The sequence below is a fragment of the Erpetoichthys calabaricus genome, chromosome 14, assembly GCF_900747795.2.
Source record: "Erpetoichthys calabaricus chromosome 14, fErpCal1.3, whole genome shotgun sequence".
Lineage (NCBI taxonomy): Eukaryota > Metazoa > Chordata > Cladistia > Polypteriformes > Polypteridae > Erpetoichthys > Erpetoichthys calabaricus.
The window spans coordinates 79369149-79395667 of record NC_041407.2 but is presented as its reverse complement, the minus strand read 5'-3'; the positions used below and the strand labels follow the sequence as shown (position 1 = coordinate 79395667).

At 42.7% G+C, this 26519-nt stretch overlaps 1 protein-coding gene across 1 annotated transcript in view; it reads left to right on the top strand.

Moving 5' to 3' along the window:
• The window catches only part of crybg2 (crystallin beta-gamma domain containing 2), a 154413-nt gene that overhangs the window by 35049 nt on the left and 92845 nt on the right, over positions 1–26519 (top strand). Inside the window, exon 2 of the mRNA XM_028820004.2 lies at positions 4718–4829. Within this exon, the coding sequence (XP_028675837.2) occupies positions 4718–4829 (112 nt within the window). The remainder of the gene's footprint in view (positions 1–4717; positions 4830–26519) is intronic.

The window sequence follows — 26519 nt, the reverse complement described above, 5'->3', positions numbered from 1 at the left end:
CTCCGGAACGGACAAGATCGCTGTCTCAAGTTCCTGTCTCTGTTTAGCATTCAAGTCAGGACCGAAGTTAAGGCTGTAACTCTGAGCAAAGAAAGAGCGGGGCTGAGCGGAGGAGAGATCAGGGTCCCTCTCCTTCCACGGCTTCAGCAAGTTGACATGATACACCTGCTCGCTCAGCCGACGATTGGGTTGTTTCACCAAATAATCGACGAGCCCTTTCCTCTCCTTAACTTCATACGGGCCTTGCCAATGGGCAAGCAACTTCAAATGTGAGGTAGGGACCAACACCATGACACGATCCTCCGGTTGGAACTCCCGGAGTACCGTGCCACGATCATAATAGTGGGCCTGTGCTGCTTGCGCCTCTTCCATGTGACTCTTCAAAATAGGTCAGATTTTTCCGAATCGATCGCGTAACTGCGCGATATACAGTACTCTAATATATTGACAAAGGGAAGAGCCTCTCCTTCCCATCCTTCTTTTAATACATCAAATAACCCTCGGGGTTGTCGCCCATACAACAGTTCAAAGGGGGAGAAGCCCGTAGAGGCTTGTGGGACTTCCCGATAAGCAAAGAGCACGAGGGGGAGGAGATGATCCCAGTTCCTCCCATCCCCGCTGACCACCTTGCGCAGCATTTGCTTGAGAGTTTGATTGAACCTCTCGACAAGACCATCGGTTTGAGGATGATACACCGCGGTCCTTAAGTGCTTAATTTTTAATAACTTGGCCAATTCCTTGAACGTCGCAGAGGTAAAGGGCGTCCCTTGATCCGTAAGCATTTCTTTAGGGATCCCGACACGTGCAAATGCACCCACTAGTTCCCGTGCGATGGCTTTCGTAGTGTCAGAGCGCAACGGAACTGCCTCTGGATATTGGGTAGCGTAATCTACAAGGACTAATATATATTTATGTCCTCGGGCCGAGGGCTCCAGGGGTCCTACTATATTGACCCCAATATGCTCAAAGGGAACATCAATCAGGGGAAGGGGAACGAGAGGAGCGCGGTCCTTCCTAGGAATTTGCCGTAATTGACATTCTGGACAAGAAATGCAAAAATGGCGAACCTCCTCGTTTATTCCCGGCCAATAAAATCTGAGCTTAATCTGCTCTAAAGTTTTTTCGGTGCCGAGATGGCCTCCCAGGAGATGGGCGTGTGCCAACACACAAACTTGCTGCCAGTAGGTTCGTGGGATTAGCAGCAACTTCCGCACTCCGCCCTCACGATCAGCTATTCGATATAACAGATCATTGTCAAGTACAAAGTGAGGGCTGTGAGGCATGGGCAGATGAGTGCGCTGGCCATTGACAAGCACGACTGCATTTTTAGCAAACTTCAGGGAGTCGTCATTCCATTGTTCTCTCCTGAAAGACGCTAGTGTTTCATTGAATTGAAATTGCAAGTCGGAGAGAGGGTCTGGTCTGACCTCAAGGGGCGGGAGTCCTCCTGGCTCGTTGAGGCCCGGGCTGATGATGTGTTTATGTGCGACGGCCCAGGAACCTCCCCGTCCTCCTCGGAGTCTTCCGTATCTCTTTCCTCCGGCCGGTTACACTGCGTGGAAACAGCTTGAGACAGGTTTGTTCCTTCTATGACTAGGCCTATAGAGTTACGAGGAGTGGTTATCAGTACACCGCATTTACTGTCAGACCAGTCTCGCCCTAGGATCACCGGAAAAGCTGGGTGTGGATGGACCGCTACGGAGAACTTCTTTACCACTTACTGGTCTTTTCTCTCGTTCCCTGTCGCGGTAGTACATAACGGCAATCAACAATGGAGATGTTGCTGCCGGTATCCAGAAGTGCTGTAACTTTATGGCTATTGATTACTACCACTCCCGTATTACCAGTAGCCAGGAGGTTCGAAAGTGCACATAACCGTCCTCCCTCCTTCCACCCGCATCCCTCTGTGCTCCCGCGTAAGCGGCCCACCCCGCGCCCCGGGGACATCGGGACAGGCTTCGAGTTATATGGAAGGGACTTATATAATAGGACGTAATCCCTACGGAGTCCACCAGAGGACCGTTCTGCGGTCTTATTTGAGCTATAAGCTCGTCCATGGAATGGAAGTCTCCCCAGACTGGCTGGGCAAAGTCATTGGGAAGACCTTGAAGCAAAATAAAGCAGGCTACCTGCTGCACAATTTGTCTGGCGTTTAGCTCAAAGGGTCTCAGCCATTGAGCCACTAGTTCCCAGAGAGCATAAGCTTGCTCCCGAGTTGATCTCTCAGGATCATATTCCCAAGTCTGTAAGGTTTTTACCTGCTGGGCTGGGGATAGCCCATATGTCTCTAGGACCTTGGTCCCAACGGGCGGCCCAGTCCTCTCCTCTGAGAGAACATAGTAAGCCCTTTTCGTTTTCCCCACAGGAACCAGCCCACGTCGGTGGGTCTCCTCCACATTCTCCCTGTGTAGGATTAGGGGCTCATTATCCCTTGGTGGGAGCGAAGCCTGCACCGTGTCACTCCGGACTGCTGAGCACACCACCCACCCGGAAACACGGCCCCGGTACTCTCCTACCTGAGTACTTTTATGGTTCCTTCCTGGTTTCTTCTGGGAAAGCTGCATCCTGCCGACTACGCCACTGTGACAAGAATGAGTCGGAGACATCAGAAAGGTTTGGGGCAGCCACCCGTATATTATGCTCGGCTGTAATTGCTCTTTTTAAATACACGATGTGTATAGTTTGGAGTCCAAAACAGAACTGCCTGTGTTAAGGCAAGATGGCAGTTTTAAAGGCCTGGGAAGGAAATGACGTCGTCGTTGCAGGAACTGGGAGTGGCGTCCTTGTGTCCGGAAGTGACATCATCCTTGGGGCCGGAAAGAGGCGGGATTTCCCGGGAAAGGTCTGCAAGGGACTGAGAGAGATAGTCAGTACACTCCGCCGACCCCTGGCCTGGCGTAAAATTACAAGTGTTTAGGCCCTTCAGCTGTTTCCCATGCGCATGTGTGTGACACTATCTATCGAGTTCGGGAGTCACTTCTCCTCTTCAAGGGGGTCCTCACAAGCCTTTATGACCACCTTGGATGCCTTCTTTCCTTTGCCAAGCCCGACCTCCCCTGCTCTTCATCGCATCACCTTTTAAGCTCCTTGAGCGTGCACAACTTCTCCCTTTATCATGCAGCGTCTCTCTGGCCTGTTCTCTCACCGGTCCAGTGGCTACAACGTTTTTCAATGGTTTCTTGATCCCTGGTGCACATCCAAATTCATAGTCAGACTGACATCATTAAAATGGCAATATACCTTTTCACATTTTGAAGAACCCAAATATTCAATGGAACACAGGGAAAAGCAGTGCCAACTGCACAGTTCCGGTGTGATTAAGAATGGGATGTGGTTATCCAGGAAAGGCCTCACGGCCAGCCTGATCCTTTTACTCTGCCCAGTAGTGGTTAATTTTTAACTGGCAGTCAAATAAATTCAAATAAGTGCGAGAGCCTCTGAGGCTGACTGTGCCACACTGATCAAATGCCCCACTGGCAGGTCACATAAAGCACAGGCTCTTCAACTTTCCCACAAGAAGATTTGCCTGTGTACAGTAAATGGAGGCTTTTTAAACTTATGTTTTATTCCACCTGGCATTTGGCTTCTTAATTACCATAAAAAGATGCCAAGAGTGTCGTAGTAGGTGAGCACCCATGTTTGCAGAGGAGGGTGAATTGTTTTGTTGAATTTTAACAGATCACTTCCCAAGGCTGTTGATTTTTCTTGTCATTTGTACATGTCCCACTCATATTTAATGTTGCTGCCCTAAATTTTAAAGCTCCTTATGATGATCTACTCCATGAAAGTTATCCGTATAGAATCAAGACTGATTGATTGAATCTGATATGGGTACTGAAACACTCGACCTTTTCAAGCAATGTTGGCTTTTTGTCTTTCCAGTTCATTCAATTCTTGTTACTCACAGGGGTTGCATTCCTCAAAATCCTCACAGACACAGAAACTGCAGATAGTGAAGCATTCAACGCATCGGACAAATGGGGTTAGGTTCCAGCATGACACTGACTCTTGGCAAGGACCGATGGGGTTGGGTGGACATGCTGTCCCTCCACTCTCATTCCACGAGGCTTGCTGATGATCTTTCCACACATTCATCTACAGTAAACTTATTCTGACCTTCACTTCCTCCATAGTTAAGTTCGATCTTCTTCTAGGCATTCCTACAGAGTCCACAGTTGCCTGTGGCATGGACAATCCGAGGAACACACTAAGCCATCCAATTGGTAGCAGAGATGAGTGCTGTGTACAAAAGGATGAGACTTAATGAGTGCAAGCTTATGTGCTGCTCTTACAGAGAATTCCTTGTTCATGGAGAATAATTGCAAGTCCTGGTGCTGCACGTAACTGCGATTATGCAAGTGTAAACCACGGGTGTCACGAAAGGGTCACACTTTTGTAAAAACAATTAAGCAAATCTGTAGATAGCAAGGTTTTCCTGTATTTGTGGCTGTTCCTCCAGTACAGTCCATCCAGCATCTTTCCATAATCCATGCCACCAGTCTGTAGTGCCCTACCAGCTGAGAATTCATTAATATAAGTTTATTGTTGGGGGTAAACAAGAGGACATCTGGTCAGCCCCCATTCCTAACACACTCGTTTATGACCACTCTAAAGTGCTTCTTACTTTACATGTGACAAGACAGTGTAGGGCCATCTTGGACATTGTGACTCTTACTTTTGCTTATCTGACATCTTTCTTCTCTTTTTCTTTACACAGACCTCACTTAGATGAAGATGAAGCAACTCGACCCCCGATTGTGGAAAAAAAGCTCAGTGAGAAAACGGGTTCAAAACAGACCCTTGTCTATGGAGCGGGGTCCAGGTCAAAGGTAAGTTCTTTTATTTATTTATTTTTTAAGCTCTTTTGGCCCATATATTTTGCTGACACCGTCTGAATCTACTGAAAGACATTCATCTGGAAAAATAGACCTGGAAAACCATGGCCGGGAATAGGTTTGCAGTTTTTTTCTTTGTACTCTTGGGTCTGTTGAATTCTAAACCGAAGCAGAGATGTAATTAGAGGTCAGGCTTCCCATCATGCATCACTGCTTTTATAGCCTGTAAGAAGAAAGACTCTCTTCTGGCAGCAACACATCCGAGCTGCTACATATAGGCATTGTAGTGAATTATCTGACCTGGACTGAAGGCTACCTGCCTACCCCACCATACAGGCCCACCGGGAACACTTTTAGCATGAAATAGTTTTTTACACAGAGGTCTCACATCCAGGATCCAACCAGGCTTATGCTAGGGAGTGCAATTTGACATGAACAGGATATAAAGTGAATAAAGTGTATCTGTCTCGAAATACACATCTTTGTCAGGATTGCTTCCTTGGATAGTCAGAAAGACATGAAAGTCGCTGCATTCAGACAGATAAATAAATTTGAAAGGGATTATATAATAGATATGAATGACTATCTATTGTATCTATTCTATATTTATCTATTTTGGCCCTGAGATTGATTGATCGATCGATCGATCTACCTACCTACCTACCTACCTACCTACCTACCTACCTACCTACCTACCTACCTACCTGCCTGCCTGCCTGCCTGTCTGTCCATTTGTATAGATAGGTATGAATGGTTTTGTATGTAATACAGATGGACAGATGTGCAGTATTCATTGATATAAAGAACATCTATACATCCACCATTGAAAGTAATCAAACAAAAAAGTTTTACTGCCTGGTTTGGGAAACCGCAAGCAGAAAGTCTCGGCAGAGAGTGGTGCGGTCAGATGAACACATCACTAGGTGTCCACTCACTAAGAGGCCATCCTGATGATGGCCTCTTCTCTGTACTCTGTTCAGGGACACCACTGCCTAAGGACCAGTGCAAAGAGACTGAGGAGGAGTTTCTGTCCACAATTCTCATATTAAATGAGGACAGTACCTAGAGCTAAAGGACGCCCTGTTGTCAAGGGTAAAGTCACAACAGACTGATGCTGTTATTGTTGCACATTCACCATTAAGGTGAATTAGGCATTGAACTAGGGTGCAGTCCTTTTCAGGTGAAAGAGGAGCTCCATCTCTTTGGTCACTCGGTAGTGAAGTGATGCTTCCTTCTGGGCAGTCATACTTTTATGGCCCAGGGACCAGAAGGGGTGGAGTCATTTGCTCTAACTGGGTTTTTGTAATCTTTGGGCATCCCATCCAGGAATCCTGACTGGGTATTGCCCCCATTCAGTCTATCCTTCAATTATTGCATCCAACCAGGCAAGGATTTCACCTCTGTGCTGGGTGGGACACCCAACCATTCTCTGGGACATCTACTATATATACAGTATATACTGTATATATATATATTCATGGCATTCGTAGTCTGAATCACAATCTGATTGTATGGGTGGTTACCTACCAGGTAACACTTGTGGTTTGACAGTAAACTATTTCAACCATATATATCTATATAATAAAAGCCCAGCGCGGCGTCCGTGTCCGGGTCCGGGTTCCTTTTGGCTGTATAGCCGCCCCAGTCCTTCCCCTCTCAGAATTCCTGCTTTCCCCCCTCCGTTCTTTCCCCTTTGTGCACGTGAGTATTTCGAGCCCCGCGTCTGAGTCGGATGGTTCCCCTGCTCACCAATTCGTGTGTTTCAGGCCGCGATTTTCTATTTTCTCCCTTCCGGCCCACTATGCCTTTCCGTCTTCAGATACCCATTTGCACTTGTACGGAGGAGACCTTACGGAACAATGCCGAAACGAAAGGCAACTGAACCTGCTGCTGCAAGAGAGGACACATTACAGCGTGATCACGAAGCAAAGAGGCAAAGGCGTGCCAGTCGCTCGCAAGAAACGGACACTCAGCATTCACACAGATTAGCTCAACGACGCGTCTCTGCCGCACAACGAAAGGCAACTGAAACCCCTACAGAGAGAGAAGACAGATTACGCCGTGATCGCGAAAGAAAGACGCAAAAGCGTGCCAATGAGACACCCGACGAGAGGTCCTTACGATTGCAAAACAACCATAATAGACAAACTCCTACAGAGAGAGAGGACACATTACGCATGAGCACTTACTTGAAGCAAACATAATCACTGGTAAACACCGTGGTCAACACGTCTTCATCTCCAGGATAGGTCTCGGTACTATGGATGACTCTGACCTGCCTTTTGACATGCACAGAAGGCAATTCCCACTCCGATTGGCATACGCTATTACAATAAAGAAGGCGCAGGGTCAAACACTAGATCTTGTAGGTATATTCCTACCGGAGCCTGTCTTCACACATGGCCAGCTCTATGTCGCCTTCTCCAGAGGAAAAGGTTTTCCAAAACTGAAAGTCAAAATATTGCCTTGCAAAAGTCAAGGGAAATTACTACAAGATACTAATAAATACTTCACACAGAACGTTGTTTACCAAGAAGTACTCGACTCTGTCCACTCAAATGCCATGGGATTGTGTGACTCCACAGACATTACTATGTGCAATGAAGGTGACGGACGCGATGACACAGTGCTGCATGTCACTGACGAAGTTAATGAAGACCACTCAAATGACCTACATCGCTTTGCTCTTCAGAATGAAGTACCACTACATGCCCCCTCGACAAGCACAGGACGCCCTCAACGGTATGATCCTCCTCTTCCTTACAACCATTTACACAACGTATACGATTCTGATTAGTCTACGTCCCACACTTCGTGAATCATGGGTTTTGTTTTGAAATTTTGTTTCCCATGCAAAAATCAAATGCAGTGCGATGAAGGACCCAGTTCACGACTGGCAGCCGCGTTTAAACAGGGAGTCCTTCAACTGTGGTCATCCAACGCGCGGCAAGTTGCTAGTAATATATATATAATATTGCTCAAAAAATTACAGGAACACTTTTTAATCAGAGTATAGCATCAAGTCAAGGAAACTTCTGGGCTATTAATCTGGTCAGTTAAGTAGCAGAGGGGGTTGTTAATCAGTTTCAGCTGCTTTGGTGCACTACAGGGGCAACAATGAGACGACCCCCAAAACAGGAATGGTTTAACAGGTGGAGGCCACTGACATTTTTCCCTCCTCATCTGTTTTTTCATTAGTTTTGCATTTGGCTACGGTCAGTGTCACTACTGGTAGCATGAGGCGATACCTGGACCCTACAGAGGTTGCACAAGTAGTCCAACTTCTCCAGGATGGCACATCAATACCTGCCATTGCCAGAAGGTTTACTGTGTCTCCAAACAGGGTCTCAAGGGCATGGAGGAGATTCCAGGAGATAGGCAGTTACTCTAGGAGAGCTGGACAGGGCCACAGAGGGTCCTTAACCCATCAGTAGGACCGGTATCTGCTCCTTTGGACAAGGACAAACAGGATGAGCACTGCCAGGGCCCCAGAAAATTACCTCAGGCAGGCTACTATTGTGAATGTGTCTGACCAAACAATCAGAAACAGACTTCATGACGGTGGCCTGAGGGCTCGACATCCTCTAGTGGGCCCTGTGCTTGCTGTTCGGCACCATGGAGCTCGATTAGCATTTTCCATAGAATACCAGAATTGGCAGGTCCACCACTGGCGCCCTGTGCTTTTCACAGATGAGAGTAGGTTCACCCTGAGCACATGTGACAGACGTGAAACGGTCTGAAGGAGCCGTGGAGAACGTTATGCAGCCTGTAACATCGTTCATCATGACCAGTTTGGTGGTGGGTCAGTGATGGTCTGGGGAGGCATATACACGGAGGGACGCACAGACCTCTACAGGCTAGACAACGGCACATTGACTGCCATTAGGTATCGGGATGAAATCCTTGGACCCATTGTCAGACCCTATGCTGGTGCAGTGGGTCCTGGGTTCCTGCTGGTGTAAAACAATGACCAGCATCATGTGGTGAGAGTATGCAGGCAGTTCCTGGTGAATGAAGGAATTGATACCATTGACTGGCCTCCACGCTCGCCTGACCTAAATTCAATAGAACACCTCTGGGACATTATGTTTCAGACTGTCCAGGAGCTCAGTGATGCCCTGGTCCAGATCTGGGAGGAGATCTCCCAGGACACCATCCGTCGTCTCATTAGGAGCAGCCCCAATGTTGTCAGGTATGCACACAAGCACGTGGGGTCCATCCAAACTACTGAATATGATTTTGAGTTGCTGCAATGAGATTTCACCAAAATGGACTAGCCTGACACATCATTTTTTCACTTTGGTTTTCTCTGTGTCTTTGAATTCTGCCCTCTGTATGTTGATAATTTTTATTTCCATCAAACGATGTGGCATCCTTTCGTTCCTAACACATTACCCAGTCCATATCAGTATAGATATCCAGCGGGATTTTTTTTTCCCATTGAGATCTGATGTGTTTTTAAAGTGTTCCTTTAATTTTTTTGAGCAGTTTTATATATATATATATATATATATATATATATATATGGGCGGCACGGTGGCGCAGTGGGTAGCGCTGCTGCCGCGCAGTTGGGAGATTGGGGACCTGGGTTCGATTCCCGGGTCCTCCCTGCGTGGAGTTTGCATGTTCTCCCCGTGTCTGCGTGGGTTTCCTCCGGGGGCTCCGGTTTCCTCCCACGGTCCGAAGACATGCAGGTTAGGTGGATTGGCGATTCTAAATTGGCCCTAGTGTGTGCTTGGTGTGTGGGTGTGTTTGTGTGTGTCCTGCGGTGGGTTGGCACCCTGCCCAGGATTGTTTCCTGCCTTGTGCCCTGTGTTGGCTGGGATTGGCTCCAGCAGACCCCTGTGACCCTGTTCGGATTCAGCGGGTTGGAAAATGGATGGATGGATATATATATATATATATATATATATATATATATATATATATATATATATATAATATTGTGAGCTGCGAAGCTAATTCTACCCCCAAAAAGATACAGACGCCCCTGGAAAAAGCCCTAGGAAACCCCTAGGAAACATAAACAGACTACCTTCACATTTCTCCTTTTCCTTCTGGCCGGCTCTGTCGTGTAATCTGCCTCACGCGCGCTACTCCGCCTTGTCAGAAAGCCTGTGCCGACTTCTCTCTGTTGTTAAAAATTGATTTTCTGCTTCTTTCTCTCTCTCAAACCTCTGGTGCTCCTGGCACGTATTCCTCCTCCGAAGAAGAAATCCTTGGTTGCTTTTAAATGACAAGCGGAGGTGTAAACTCTTTCAAGGAGCATGTTTGAAACACTTTTAAAAGATAAATGTTTGTTTGCAGTGTCTGAATAAAAATTCAAGTCTCTTCAACTTCCACTGGTCTTCTGTGCAATTTTGTAACCCAAGCGTGACAATATATATATATATATAATTGTAATACTTAATATAATGCACAGTACTGTTGCCATTAAATTGATATTTATATAGAGTTATGTAGTTATTTTTTATTTTCTTTTTTTATTATCTTTCTAATGCACAGTCTTGGAGCCTAGCAACTAGGCCTTCTACTAAATATTGTACTGTGTATAATTGTGACCAACAAAATTTGATTTTATTTAATGTGAAAGGTAGTATAGTCAAAATTTAGTCAGATATGGCACATTTTTGGCTATACAGTGTAGATAGATATATATAGAAGATATGAAAGGCACTATATAACAGATATAGTGCTTTTTATATCAATCTATAATAGATAATGTAGATGCTTTATTGACACCAATGGCAAATTGCAGTCTCATAATTGCCTTTATATATTAACAGCAGTCAGAAAAACATAAAAAGTTTTTAGAATATAGTTAAGTCTCAATATTTTTATTTTATTTATTGACAATTCACATCTTAAAAATAACAATAATATACTAAAAATCAGGACCACACTTTCCATCTATAGCCTTTCTTGAACTGTTTCCTCATAAGTGAATGGCACTATATACATAAACATACAGAGCAGGCTGTGCCCGTCGCCCGCCTGGCGGCGTCTGCTACTGTTGAGAACCTGTTGGGCCGACTCTTAATGAATGTGCTGCACGTTATGCCCCCAGTAATAACCATCTTGTTCTTCTGCTGTAGCCACTGAGCCTGCTTTCCTGGCATGTGTAAAAACTGGTGTGACGTGTAATTATTATTAAACACTTAAATGCTGCCAGAGCGCACTCCCTGCAGGATATGGCACACCACTTTACATAAAGAATCTGCCGTGACCAGCTTTGGTTGGTTTTCCGAGCTGATAAACAAATTGTATTCCAGTGTCACAAGAGGCTGCTGTGTGCACTTTAAGGTTTATCGGCACTTACATATTTAAATGTGTGGAGTCACGGAAATATGATGTTTGCAGCTTCATTTTCCTTTGTGCGTAACTAGTTTTATTGTGACATAACTCTTAGTTTCGCCTCCTTTAATCCCAGCTGACAGCTTTAATTGTACTAAATCAGGGGTTTGGCTTCAGCCGCTGTGTGCTGTAATTAAAACTGAAAGCTCCAGGGTTCAGCACTCGACTGTCCTAAATGAGAGGCCTGCATGTGGCTGTGCCCCAAATATAAATGTAGTATGTAACATGAAAGGCGCTATAAAATGAAAAGCTTCTGCGGTCATTTTAATTTGATAGATCCTAGAATTTCTCTTTCAGTTCAGTTTATTTTTGTTTAGCTCTCTTCGCCGAGTGCAGGTGTGGAGCTCAGTGACAAGTTCTCAGGTAAAATGCTTATATACATTTTGCAAATTACTCATTATATTATTAGCAGATATAAAGATACAGATTTGTTTAAACACATAGAAAGACAAAGCCATTCAAAACTGATTAACATAAATGGAGTCCAGCATTATCTGTCCTTTCATTAATTGTTGAATGGCCAGTTGACAAACCAAAACCCCAATCAGCAGCCTCCCTGTAGAAAATAAACCTTTTGGGTTTCTGCGGTCAGTTAGACAAAGTCAGACACAGAATGTGACAATCCAGGTTGGCTGCAGCATCCTTGTCACTCTTGAACCTGGGACTGTCGATAGTCAAGTACCGAGATGAGCCAGGACCATGAGGACACTTAAAACAGCAAGAGTGAGGTGCATAAAATGGGTCAGTGCTTCGAATTTCAACAGTCAAGCCAAGTGAAACAGTGCAGGGCAGTCAAATAGATAAATAAATAAGCCATCAAAGTGTTCTCCATGGGTTAAAACCAGCAATAAACAGTCCATTACAACATAAAACATACAAGAGATCGGATTCTTTTCCTTTTCTTTTCCAATATGATCATGTCAGCCCGTACGTCTTTCCTTCTTGTCTCTCCAGCGCACCTCATCGGATCTCACAATCGCTGGAGAGGCCAGCAGCTGTGGCCCCTTCCTCCCACTCTCATCCTGACTGCCTCCATTGACGTCTGCCGTCAGCTGCGTGTTCCACAGGCCCCCCTTGGGGTCTAGGAGGCTGCCCAATCATTTCCTGCTCCTCCCTTTGTGTTTATTGGGTAACAGTCCACCGATGGAACGCCAGCTGCTCACTCCTCCTGGGGGCCACTAACTGACCAACAGATAGACCACCTGCCTGCCTGTCTGCCAGCACTGTGCTGATTTGATCCACCATGGTACCACCTTTGGTTACTAATCAGATGCCCACCTCACTGTGCTGCACAGACTCCTTTTAAGCTGATAAGCAGGTCTGCTTATCATGAAGCTCAGAGTGTTAAAGAGGCAATTGTCTGCCCACCAAGACCCTGCCATGCTACCATTTGCACTTGCATCCCTCAAAACCTGAGCACACTGTTTTTATTAAAAAAAAAAAAAAAAAGTTTTACCTTCTCCTTGGACCCTTGATGTGCTTCACCACACAGTTACAGTCCTGGAGGTCTCGGCCAACTGGCCACCCAGTGCCTCCCAGTGTCTCAGCTGACTTTTCCATGGACACAGAACAGCTTGCCAGTTCAAGTTCGACAAAGACGTTAAGTGCATTTTCAAACCTGTTTTAATATGCGTATTTAGTATCTTTATTGGCCCTCCATGGGATTTTTTTCCATAAGGTCCTCTTTGCTCTTTTGCCCCTTGCTGCACTGCCATTTTCATCACCTACACCTTTCGAGCTCAGATAAGGGGCAGCATTCAAAAAAATAACAAAACAAAGATGGAAACTGAAACTCTCGGTGTACTGCGAAAGTCAGTGTTTGTCGGTCTGAGCTGCTATGGCTGTGTTTGCTCTCTGTACTATAACGCGCCTGTGAAGGTTTTTGGTGGCTGTGCTGACGTTTTTTATTTTATTCACATTGTGCTTCATTTCCAGATCGGACTTTCCCTTAGCTGTGATGTCTTTTACTTTTGTTGTCATCAGTTTTGCCACATTTACATATCGTGCACATTTTGATGTGATGTCTTTCAGCTGCCGTGCATTCGGAGATAGATAGATAGATAGATAGATAGATAGATAGATAGATAGATAGATAGATAGATAGATAGATAGATAGATAGATAGATAGATAGATAGATAGATAGATAGATAGATAGATAGATAGATAGATAGATAGATAGATACTTTATTAATCCCAAGGGGAAATTCACATACTCCAGCAGCAGCACGCCTGGATAAACTGGTGAGCAAGGCAGGCTCTATTGCAGGCATGGAGCTGTGCATTAATAAAGTATCTATCTATCTATCTATCTATCTATCTATCTATCTATCTATCTATCTATCTATCTATCTATCTATCTATCTATCTATCTATCTATCTATCTATCTATCTATCTATCTATCTATCTATCTATCTATCTATCTATCTATCTATCTATCTATCTATCTATCATATTTCTTTCTTTTATTTTAATGAAACTTCAGTCACCAAACCTCCGGCCTGTGCTTTGCGCCAGCAACTTTAAATCTCTGCCGCTCGCGTATGTGGATTTCACTTTCACCAAACAACAAAACTTTTAATTCTCGCAGATAGGCCTCTTCATTGGGAAGAAACACAACTTTTCCCTGATGGCAACACGAATTAGACCAGGGGTGTCGAACTCCGGGCCTGAAGGGCCGCAGTGGCTGCAGGTTTTCATTCTAACCCTTTTCCTAATCAGTGACCTGTTTTCACTGCTAATTAACTCCTTTTCCCTTCATTTTAATAGCCCTGTTTTTAAGGATTTAGTCCTCTGGATTGATTTGTTTCTTCATTAAATGACAACCAAACAGAAATGAGATGCAAGACGAGCCAACAGATGACCAGCTAAATTAGAATGTCAAACTCCAACCAATTTCACTCCAGCCAGTCTCTTAATGAGAAGCCAGTTCTTGCTGTTAATTAAACCCATTATTTAATTCCATGGCTTGTTGCTGCTCTCATTCTGCCACAGCAGACATTTCCAAAACTGTTGATTTTTGTGTTTTTTTTCTAAGAACACCATTCAAATGTTTTGGTGACCTGAGAGATCAACCTTACTGAGATCACCTTCACCTTTCTTTATTTTCAGATATTGTGTGATGGGCACAGGTCAGCTGGTCATGTGGCGGCTTGTATTGTGTCTCATTAATGTTTGCCTGCTAATTAAGGAAAAATAAATAACTAAGGGATCTGAGTCACGTTAATTAAAACTAAGGGAAAATAAGTTAATTAGCAGCAAAAACTGGTCACTAATTAAAAAGATGGTTAGAATGAAAACCTGCAGCCACTGTGGCCCTCCAGGACTGGAGTTCAACACCCGTGAATTAGACAATCTACACGTCTCTGACTTAACGTTTAAAGCCAAACAATATCTACATACTTCTGTCATATCACATATGTCCATATATTCAATCTCTCTTCACTTTTACCTCTTCGTGAATGTCGCATTGAATTTTGATTCCGTATTTGGAATTACATCGTGACACCACAACATATAACTGCCCGTGAGTAAATATGATTTCTTTCTCTCTACAAGAACTGTGGCTGACAATATCATTCACACAAATGAGAAATGATTGAACCGTGTGCGTGGTTGTAAATGTTTTAGATGTGGGCAGGACTTTCCCAAATCTCTTTCATAAGCTCTTGTCTTGCGGGGCTTGACGTTTTGTCTCATGGGATTTCACTTTCACCAAACAACAAATCTTTTAATTCTCACAGATAGGCCTCTTCATTGGGAAGAAACACTACTTTTCCCTGATGGCAACACGAACTAGACTATCTACAAGTCTCTGACTTAAAGTTTAAATCCAAACAATATATTAGATCTCTTTTCGCTGTTGTGTTATTTCACCGAGTAATAATTTCCATTTATTTGCACTAATGCGATCTTTACTATCACTTTTGTGAGTCTTTTGAATTTTAGTACTTCCATTATCTCTAACCTTCTGTATATGTGCATTGCGCCAACGTTTTGGAACCTCTTTATGACATTCTACTTTGTCATATACTTTTTATCTTTTATTTCGTGGTTAAATCTCTTGGCACAAAGTCTTGTCTCGCGGGACTTGAAAGTATCCCTCTGAAAAAGTCACGTCCTGGCCCAGGTTGAAACGTATCATCTTGTCCCAGGATTTTTTTATATAATAGAGAAACTGTATTACTTTTCAGAAATATGCATTAAACCAGAAGTGTTACAATACAGCCATCAAACACATACCAATAAGAAAAGGATAAATAACAATCAGTCCAAACAATCCAGTGAATCACAGAAAAACTTAACATTCATCTACCATAAAAATAAATTAATAATAAACTCATCACAGCCTAAGACTGAGAACAAGTTTGTAAGAAAAAGCGAAAAACTGCAGCAGTTAAACCGAGACATAGGCAGAAGGGATAAGACCCTCAACTAGATTAGGCAAATTCGGGTTTGCTAAAATATGGGGTCTTGTGTAGGGTGGGTGTTTGGGGAAAATTATCTTTGCAATAAATATGACATAATGTTCTACTCTGTGGTGTGCTGGATTGGCAATTTACTGCAATTAAACCGATTAAAAGGGCAGACTCAGTTATGGGACACACTCTGGACCCCCCTGGATGTAGAGGTAGAGGAAAGAGTGCCACTATGAACAACACTGCACATTCTCTCTCTGACACAGAAAACCCTGAGGACTTCCAGCCAATGAATCATTCAGCAGAAGTGTGTCAAGAAACACGACTGAGGGTCCTTTATACCAACAGCAATACACCTCCTGGGCCTGGGATGGCCAAGTCAGAAGTTCTGTTTGTTTTAAATCTTATTAGTTATTCTGGTGCCTTCCATATCTATCTATCTATCTATCTATCTATCTATCTATCTATCTATCTATCTATCTATCTATCTATCTATCTATCTATCTATCTATCTATCTATCTATCATATAGTGCCTTTCACATCTGTCTCTCTTTCTATTAAATGTTGGTTCTTCATAATGATCACATGTGGAAATGACAAACACCCTCCACTTTTCTCTTGTGACCACTCAATTTAAAGCCATAACACAATTGTATTGGAGAGCAGGGGAGTGAAGTAATTAGCTTGGGGTCTCCCAGTGACCGATATGACAGCCCTGTCTTTTAAATTCCAGTGTGTTTGCCACTAGGGGGTCCATTCTTCCTGACAGTTGTTAATAGAATCTTCACTTTGGGGTGTTCTGCTATTTGCACCAGTTAGGTTCATTTTTAAGAACACAAGGGAATACAATCTTAAAAAGCAGATATCTTTAAAATAAGGAATAAAGGAAACGAATAGACACACCTGTGTGCTGAAGTCTGTCACATCTATCCATCCTTCCTTTTTCTAACCCACTTATTCAATTTATAGTCATGGGAATCTTCAAGTATTTAGTGCAAGGTAACACATAACCCTGGATGGAGTGTCAGCTCATTGTACACTCTAATACATCGCTGTCGGTTTAATACTCACACCTTTGGGATCTGTGAGGGAAAACAGAATTTATAGAGCAACCCACTGCGACATAAAGGGACGTGAAAACTCCATACATAAAGCCCCCTAGACTGGATCTGAATGCAGCTGGAGCTGAGAGACAGCAGCACTGAGTGACCTGCTACCTAACAAATCCATCAAATTCTTGTTCACAGACCGGCAGCGAGGTTCATTTGAGGCGTGAATCACCATCGAGACGGTGGAGACACTCGGACTCCCAAGAGAAGCGACTCGACATTACATAACAGAGTCATTTATGTGAAAAGCCTGCCGCCCGGTGGACAGAAGGGGTACTACACGGTACAGATTCTTCCACTTCATGATGCGCAACATTAATTTGCCCACTAACTACCTTCACTTTTTCAGCGTCTTGGGCTTTCAGACGATTTCCAGTAATAAATAAAAGTCTAACTAATATTCATTTTTAAATGGCTGATTTTTCAGAAAAAAAACACACACCAACTAAGAAATCTCCAGAGTTCATATTCATTTTTAAATGTACTTAACCAGACAACATTAACATTGTGACGTGTAATTCTGCTGTACTTTTTTCTAGTTGTTACCACTGTGTGTAGTTCAGTCATTCAAGCCCTCTGTTGCACTCGGAGCCAAATTACTCTGACTGATGTAGTTTAGAGAGAGTGTGAGGGACACATTTTTTTCTCTTTTATGAATAAACATTCATATAACATGGCATTTCCAATAGTTAGAGTGTTCTGCTATAGACTCTGAGACCTCACTGCACAGTTTCCAAGCAATTGTCTGCTTAAAGGATGTCACCATCAAATCATGTCTTCTGCACGTGTAAAATTTTTAACAGCATATCAGTAGATGTTTCAGGTGAAGTTTATAAGATACCTTATTAGAACATTAGAAAAATTGTGACAAGAACAGGCCATTCAGCCCAACAAGCTCATCCATCACAATCATCAGATTGTCCGAAATAACATCAAGTCGAGATCTGAAGGAATGTCCTCCACTGTAGGATTGCGCCATTGTTGAACAATTCACTGTGGTGAGATCTCTTTGGGCAGAGGGAGCGAAACCTCATTCTGTGGTAATGATTCTATCTATCTGTTGTGAGCCACCAGGGGGAATACTGCCATCCTAACCCAGACACAGACAGGCAGGAGACAAGTTTTGCCACACTCCACACGTTTATTTACAGTTTACAATGCCAGTAACCACAACGCAACACACCAACACCATTCAGTCCCTTCTTCCTCCACTCCTCTTCAAGCATTGTCCTCTCCTCCCGACTCTGTCCACTTATTGAGTGAGGCGGCTCCTTTTTATAAGGCACCTGGATGGACTCCAGGTGCCTAACAAGCTTCTTCTGGCCACACTTCCGGGTGTGGCTGAAGTGTGACCAAATAAGGCCCTGGAAAGGTCCATGTGCCCCCTGGCGGTGGCCACAGGTTCCAACAGGGTTGAGCCTCCGTGCTCATAACCTATGGCCCCACTGGAAACCAAGGGGGCTGCCCTCTATCAGCCTGGGGAAGAAACTGTCCCGACAATCCTCTTTCTTCCTCTTTCCCCCAGTCCTTCCAGACTTTGGGCGTTCTGGCTGGGCAAGGGCCCCGGCCATCCGCCACACTAAAGTCAGAAGTTCTGTTTGTTTTAAATCTTATTAGTTATTCTGGTGCCTTCCATATCTATCTATCTATCTATCTATCTATCTATCTATCTATCTATCTATCTATCTATCTATCTATCTATCTATCTATCTATCTATCTATCTATCTATCTATCGTAAACTAAATTATATGTGAATTTACCCCTTTAGCTCGTTGGCCACATGCCAGTGTGGAGCGCGCCCCTCGTGCTGTTTCTCTGTAACATGGCAGCTTTGATTTGTTTCATTGGAGATGAGAAATATAGTATACTAAAAGCAAACATTACACAAGCTAAGCCCTGCCAAAGGCAAACAGTACAACTACAGCAGGCATGTCATTACATTGTTGCGTGTTCCTAGACAGATGTTAGGTGTATGAAGTTGTATTGTTTTATTTAACGTCGTTTATAACTACCTATGATAGTTCTACATACTTTTGTTTACTAGAGATGACTGTGTAGCAGATAACGCAGGTTGAGCAGACCCCACACCAAAATGCACTTTCATATTTCTTCAAGTGAGGGTAGTAATGAATTCATCCTACAACAAAATAACCCAAAAAGCCAAACATCTGAAGGCTGCAGTGCCCTTTGGCTATCTGTGATGGCCTGAGCTGTCTGACCAAACTGACTCTCCCTCATTGTTCAAAGTGGCAGCGCCGGCACCCAGTTACTCTGTTGAGCAGTCATGGACGGGTGAGCATGCAGCCACTAATCGTTCACAGACTGATACAATTTTCTGCAAGTGCAATTCCTTTTAAGTAATGGGGTATTGTTGAAATATTTTAATAATGTATAAATATGCCAAATTATGCAAGGAAGTTATTTTAAAATGAGAGTTGACTGTGTAGCTATGTTACTCTGAAGTGACATAGCCTTTCAGAATTTATTTTACTTAAGTACAGTTTGTTTCAGACGCAGTGCACTTAGGAGTGAACAGTGGAAAATCAATACTACATGTGCAATTGACTCTAAAGTAAACCAATGCTTTATTTACCACTCGCTGTTCCTTCTTATTAAGGTGTTTGTTCTCCGCTTATATGTTAGTACACATCATGACATCACATGTACATCATGCTAATATACATAGTATATTCCATTATCATAATTCAGTTAATTTCAGGTAGTGGTGGCCCTTTTTAACTCAAGTCTTATCAGCTATGACTTGACTTGTGTTATGAACTTGGGAGAACCTCATCATAAAGTCTTGACAAATGCAGCCAGCGGCCCCAACAAGCGGAAGGATCTGTTGGCCATTGGCTTGTATACATCAGGGGCAGTGAAGGTTCATTATAAATAAAAATATTTATGACAGAAATGCTCTGCAAGGGGCAAAAAGGGCATTGCAGCTGTTGCATGAAATGGGCAATCTCAAAGCAAACAAGTCTCAAAACACAAATCTAGAGAGAACAGTCCAAAACACAACCACGAAGGTCACAAAATCCAGGAAATACATAAAAGCAAAATAAGTTCTGAGTTGTATTGGCTGCCTCAGTGTCTGTCATTGCTTCAGATTTAGTATCATCTGCAAATTTCACATCTATGTCATCAATCAGAAAAAGTAACAGTCCAAGGACAGAATCCTTGAGGGACCCTCACTCCACGTAGAGCATTCTACTTTTAGCTATACTCTTTGTCTCCTGTCCAGTTGAGGTCCAGTATTTGTAGGTTACCTCTGATGCCTACAGCTTCTAATTCTAGAACTAAGCTTTGGCATTGGAAGGTATTGAAGGCTTTTGGAAAGTCTAAATAAATGATATTGTATGCTTTGCTTTTGTTAACTATGGAAGTTTCCTGCTCATAAAAATTTTAATGAATGGTTTGACAGGATCTCCCTCTCATAAAGCCATACTGGCTGTTATTTAGTCTGTTATTTTCACATAGGTATGTGTGAAAAATAAAAAAATAATAAAATGGAAAAAAGCACAGAAAGAGCAAAAAGATTTTGCTTAAAAGACAATCCAAAGCAACCAAGTCTCAATACAATATCCAACAACAAATCCAATAAAGCAGACAAAAATCCAGCAAAATTAATATTTAGAGTAACGCTCCTACGATCTCAGTGCCCCATTTGTCTTTTCTGACTGAATTTAAAGGCAGAAGGGGGACCTATAGCAGTGATGTCAGGGTGGCCCCGCCTCCTGGGGCTCCAACCACAAACCACAAGCAATAGATACACATTTAATGACTGTACATACAGTACATGTTAAGGAAAAAGCAAGCATAACAGAAATTACATAAAAATGAATTAAAATAGCCAAAATAATAATTATACAGCAAATACAGGTAAATCCTGGATATAAAATAATACTTCTTAGTCACTATGCTGACTACTTTAAATATTGGGAAATGATTGAACAGACACAGAAAGAGGTTTGGGGGCAGCCACCCATATACTTCCAAATGACATGTCTCAACAGATTTCAGTCCAACAATAGAATGATAACAGCAGGCAAACATGGTGGTTTTAAAGCCAGGCAGGGGAAGTGATGTCATCGGGACAGGAACCAGAAATGTTGTCATCAGCTCTGGAACTGGAAGTGATATCATTGGGACCGGAAAATGGAAGTGACATCCTCGAGTCCAGGCAAAATTTCCCGTGAATGGTCTGCCAATGAAAAAGAGGAAGGATTAGTGCACTCTGTCACCCCCTGGTCTGGCACAGAACTATCCCTTTGTGAGCACTTCAGCTGCCTCCCATGCGCATGTGTGTGACAATATATGGCCGGCCATTCATCCCGGCCAATACCCCCAAGCCACCAGGTGGAGTTTTCCCTACAGCGTGGAGGTGCCCCGAAGGCCAGCAGGGAATCCTGGACAATGGGGTTTTTATCCACAGCCCTGCTGGATACCATGGGGGCCGCTAGAGGATGCTGCAAGGAGGCCCAAGGATTATTACGTGCCCTACGCTCCGGAAGTACGTCTTAGTCACAGTGACAGGAGGAATGACGTGCTTCCGGGATGAAGAAGAAGAGAACTTTTTATCTGACCTGGAAGTGATGAAAGTCACATGGACTTGGGGGGTTATAAACACTTCCGGGTCATGGACTATAAAAGGACCATGGGAAATCCCAGATGGTGAGCTGAGCTGGGTGGAAGGGTGGAAACGCGTCTGGGAGTGGAGGATTGTGATTATTGTTTATTGGATTTATGAGTATTGTGGAGTGGAGGGTGCTTTGTGCACATTATTATTATAAAATGAAGTCATATTGGACTTTTATCTGGTGTCTGGCATCTCGAACAAGGGATCAAGGGAGCGATAGCGCCCTCTATCTGTTACAATACGTATAATATGGCTCTTGAGAGAATTGCCCACCTAATGCCAAAGATGGTTTAAGTGAAGGTTTGTGTCATTTTGTAAAGCTGGGTGTCTAACTTATCCAGTTTCCATCTATCTGTTTTCTTAGCTGTTTGTTCATTTGACGGATACACCAAGTGCTGCTGGGATAGGCGAGAATCATCCCTGGATGAGGCGCTTATGTCCCCTCTCAGATTATGTAAATAGTTATCAGAAAAGTATTAAGTATGTGTTTACCATCATGTGTGGCTTTAGAGTGCTTTTTACCTTCATGTTCCTTCTACCTACTGGTCTGCCCGGATATATTCTGGCATATGCAAAGACAACACTGAGATTGACAATTAAATGTGAAGAAAAAGAAAAAGTGTGCAAATAAAATTGACAGGGCCAGCTGGGTTTTTTTTCTCGAGTGCCCACACTCGCGTCTGAGAGTCTGTGCCGCCTAAAGCAGGGGTCTCCATGGAGGATACCAGTGACTACCGCTTTACATTCCTACCTCTTTCTTAATTAGTAACAATTGAATGTTGCTAATGGAACAGACGTTGTTGCTTTTTCTTTAACTGAGTCACTTTTTATGATTCCAAAAGTTAAACTGATTATTTTTCCTTAAACAGTTGCCAGATAACAAGAAATACCAGGCTGTTGTAAAGAGAAAAAACATTTGAATGATGTTCAAGCAAACGATATGAGAAATGTCTGATATGTCAACGTGAGCACACTGCCAGGCTCTAATGCAGAGGTCTCACACTCAGTTCCTAGAGGGCCACAATGGCTTCAGTTCTTCAATCAATCCAGTTTTAAAATGAGAAGCCAATTCTCGGTGTTAATGCTTTATGTTATAACTTGGAAATGCAAATGATGTTAGGTTAGCAGCAGATATTAGCTACAAATTTAGAAAGTAGCTGGAATGCAAACTTGCTGCAAATGCGGTGGAGTCGAACACCTCTCTGGCCTGAACATTTAGTTTTACAAAGTACTGTACAACTAACTGGCTGGGGCCACTAGAGGGAGCCCAAGAGTACCCTGTGATTTATAGAACTCGGCACCTTTGAATCTTTGGCCTAATGCTAACAGATAAGTATAAGAAAAATTACGATGACAACAGCATATTTCAGCCCATCAAAGCTCGAAAATCCTATCCACTTAATTCCTCCAAAACAACTTCAACTTGAATTTTGAATGTCTGTCGAGTTCTACAGTCCACCACACTACTTGGTAACTTATTCCTTGTGTTTATGGTTCTTTGTATGAAGAAAAATGTCCTAAAGTTTCTGTGAAATTTACCCTTAACAAGTTTCCAACTGTTCAAAGACACTTTCTAGGTGGCTATAATTGTTTCCATAATTCTACAAAGTCAGGTGGAGGACCTTTAACTTTTATATAGTACCTTAAGGTTTTACAAGTGCACACACACCTAATATGCTGTGCTAGCAAAAATTTTAGGGACTTTAGTTTACAGAAATATTTGTGTAAGGTGGTTATTATATGTCATCTAGATTAGTGTGTCAATAGATCAGAGTGTATTTTAGTGTTCACAGCATTACTTTTGCATAAAGTGAATGTAGCAAAGGAGGACCATATGTCTATGAGGAGGTCAGGACATGTAGTGTTCGCTCTGGAGTGTTGGTCAGATGCTGGTAAAGGATTCAGAGTATTCCACAAAGATGTGGTGGGTTAAACTGCACATCTTACACACAGTGAGCATACTGAGAGGACACAACTCTGGTCATCCTGCACCGTCATGGTCTCTCACAAGATAGATAGATAGATAGATAGATAGATAGATAGATAGATAGATACTTTATTAATCCCAAGGGGAAATTCACATACGTTCACAGATGTTTCCAGAGGTCATGGTCGGCCACAACAACTGAGTGCAGCAAGCAAGAAATGCGTTAAGATGACTTCACTTCAAAATTTAGCACCCTTATCAACTCTGGTCCATCAGGATCTTCATGCACCCAACAGTCCAGATATGTCTTATCAGAAATGGTCTTCATTAAAGAATTGCAATGAAAAAATCATTCCTATAAGGTGAAAAAGAAGCCAAACAATTCACCTTCATATGAAAACACAAGCCCTGAGAAGCAAAAAATGGCAGCTGGTGCTCTGGACTGATGAGTCCAAATTTGCATTTTTTGGCTCTAACAGAAGGCTGTTTGTCTACCAAAGGGCTGGAGAATGGTACATGGGTGAATGCCTGCAGGGAACACCACAGAAGTACTATGGAGGGAACCATGGAGATTCCCTGCAGGTCTGAGGCTGCATTTAAATCCTACTGTATCTCATCAGCATTTGCTGTAGAGGACCCTGGATAGTTGTGTCCAGCTATTGCAGAGCAGATTCATACACATCCACATGAGGCCAATGTAGAGTTGTCAGTTAACCCAACATGCATATTGCTGGAATGTGGGAGGAAGACTAAGACTACTATGGAGGTACTTATTGATATGGAAATTGTAGAGGGAGAAGTGCTGCTTGGAATAGATAGGCTCAAATACAACAAATCACCAGGACCAGATAATACCTATCTTTGAGTGCTTAAGGAGGTTAGTGAGTAAGTATATAAGCCTTTGGAATATAATGCTCAAAAATCTCAGCACACCGGGGATATTCCTAAAGACAGGAGGCTAGTGAATAAAAAGGGTGATCAGGCTGATCCAAGTAACTATAGGCCACCAGATGTAAGGTGTATCCTATGTAAATTAATTTAAGGAATTATTAAGAAATGCTGGAATTCTATGAGGAAGTAACAAATGAATACGAACAGACAAGGGCATATAATATTGTAATAGCCAGCATATCAGCTTAAGGATTGGCAGGGTCTGGATGGGTGATTGACTGCAAAATGTTCACTGGTTTGCTGAGCTGTGCATTCCAGGAACCCTTGGAACTTTCATGTTGCACATACAAGTCCAGAAAAGCTCGAGAAGGCAAATGGAGATTCCCAGGTTAGCATAAATACAGCCTAACGGATAATAACGAAAGGACAGAGAGGGACTTGACACTGTATGATGGTCAGAGACACTGCAAAAGTGGGATAGTTCTGTCCGGTTTAGGTAGTTGTCATTTATAAGATGCTTTTCACATGGCTTTAACACAGGGAAAGTGATCCTGTTAGTAGTACGACTGTTAGTCATTTGTTGTTAAATAATCATGCCTGTTATTGGGCTTAAGTCCCTTACGGTGTGTTTCTCTGTCTTTCCATCTCGGGGTTTGCTACAATATTATTTATCTTGATTTTCAGAAGGTTTTTGATAAGGTACTGTATCACGTGAAAGATCAGTAATCAAACTAAAAGAACTGGGAATTTATTGCCTGGTCTATAGGTGAGTACAACATTGGCTCAAGCACAGGAAGCAAAATGTTAGGGTGAGGGGAATTTTATCAGAATTAGTTGATGTTCAAAGTGGTGTCTCTGAGGGGAGTGCTGGGGCTGCTGCTCTTTCTAATACACATAAACAATCTGACCAAGAATATAATCAATACGTTGGTTACGTATGTAGGTGACACCAAACTAAGTAGAACAGCAGATGATGTAGAATCAGCTAAATAGTCGCAGAGGGACTTGTACAATGTACAGGCTTGGATAGATTTGTGGAAGATTAAATTTAATGTAAGTAACTGTAAAGAATTACATGTAGAAAGTAAAAATGTTAGATTTGAATACACAATGGGAAGTCTGAATCTTGTAAGGACCCCTTATGAGAAGGACCAGGGAGTCACAGTGAATACATCATTATCAACTTTAAGGCAGTGTTCAGAAATCATTCAGAAAGCTAATAGGATGTTGGTTTATATAGCACCTTGATGTGTGGAGTACAAGTCCAAGGGAGGTTATGCTTGACCTCCAACTGTGTATTCAAATGTAAGATGTTTATTTTCTACATGTAATACTTTACATTTGCTTATATTAAATGTCATCTACCACAAATCTGCCCAAGATCTTCTGCCATGATTGGACAGATTCTAGATTACCTGTCAATCCACCTAACTTGATATCATGTGCAAATTTAGCCAGCTTACTACTTATATTCCTATCCAAATCATTAATAAATATTAAAAATTGCAGCGGCCCTAGAAATGACCCCTGAGAGGCTCCATTCTTAACATCACTAGTTTCAGCTAGGGTTCCTGGCACCATATCCCTCTGCTTCCTGTGTCTCAGACAAATGTGTAAACATCTACAAACAACACCCTGATCTCCCACTTCTTTCAGTTTGATGCCCACCCTCTCATAGGGGACTTTATCAAAAGCTTTCCGAAAGCCAAGATAAGTAATATCATATGCATCACTCTGGTCATATCCTTTTGTTGTTTCCTCATAGTGTTCCAGCTTGTTAGTAAAACACAACCTCCCTCATCTGAACCCATGCTGACTGTTCAGTAAATTTCATGTTCTTGCCATGTGATGTTCAATCTTATCCCTAATAATTCCTTCTATTAATTTATCTGTGATGCGCGCTAAGCTTACTGGCTTATAGTTGCTTAGAGTTTCCCCACTGCACAGTAACTTCCTAAAAATATCTGTTAAGGGTTTATGTATATAATCGCTAACCTCCTTAAGCACCCCAAGATAAATATTATCTTGTCCTGGTGATTTTTGGATTTCAGCCTATTTAATCTGAGCTACACTTCTCCCTCTACAATTTCCCAATCACTCAGTACCTCTTTAGTAGTCCATTTTACTGCTGAGAGGTTATCTACTTCCTCAGATGTGATAGTCTCCGAAAAATGCAAATTTAGAGCATCTGCTATTTCACTGTCTGTATTTTTTTAATTCCCCTTTACTATTTGTGATACACTTCAGCTTTTCCTTGACTGTCTTTTACTACTAAAATACTGACAATCTCTTTGGGTTGTCTTTCACCTAATCTGCTATATTCCTCCCTAACTGCCTTGCAGCCT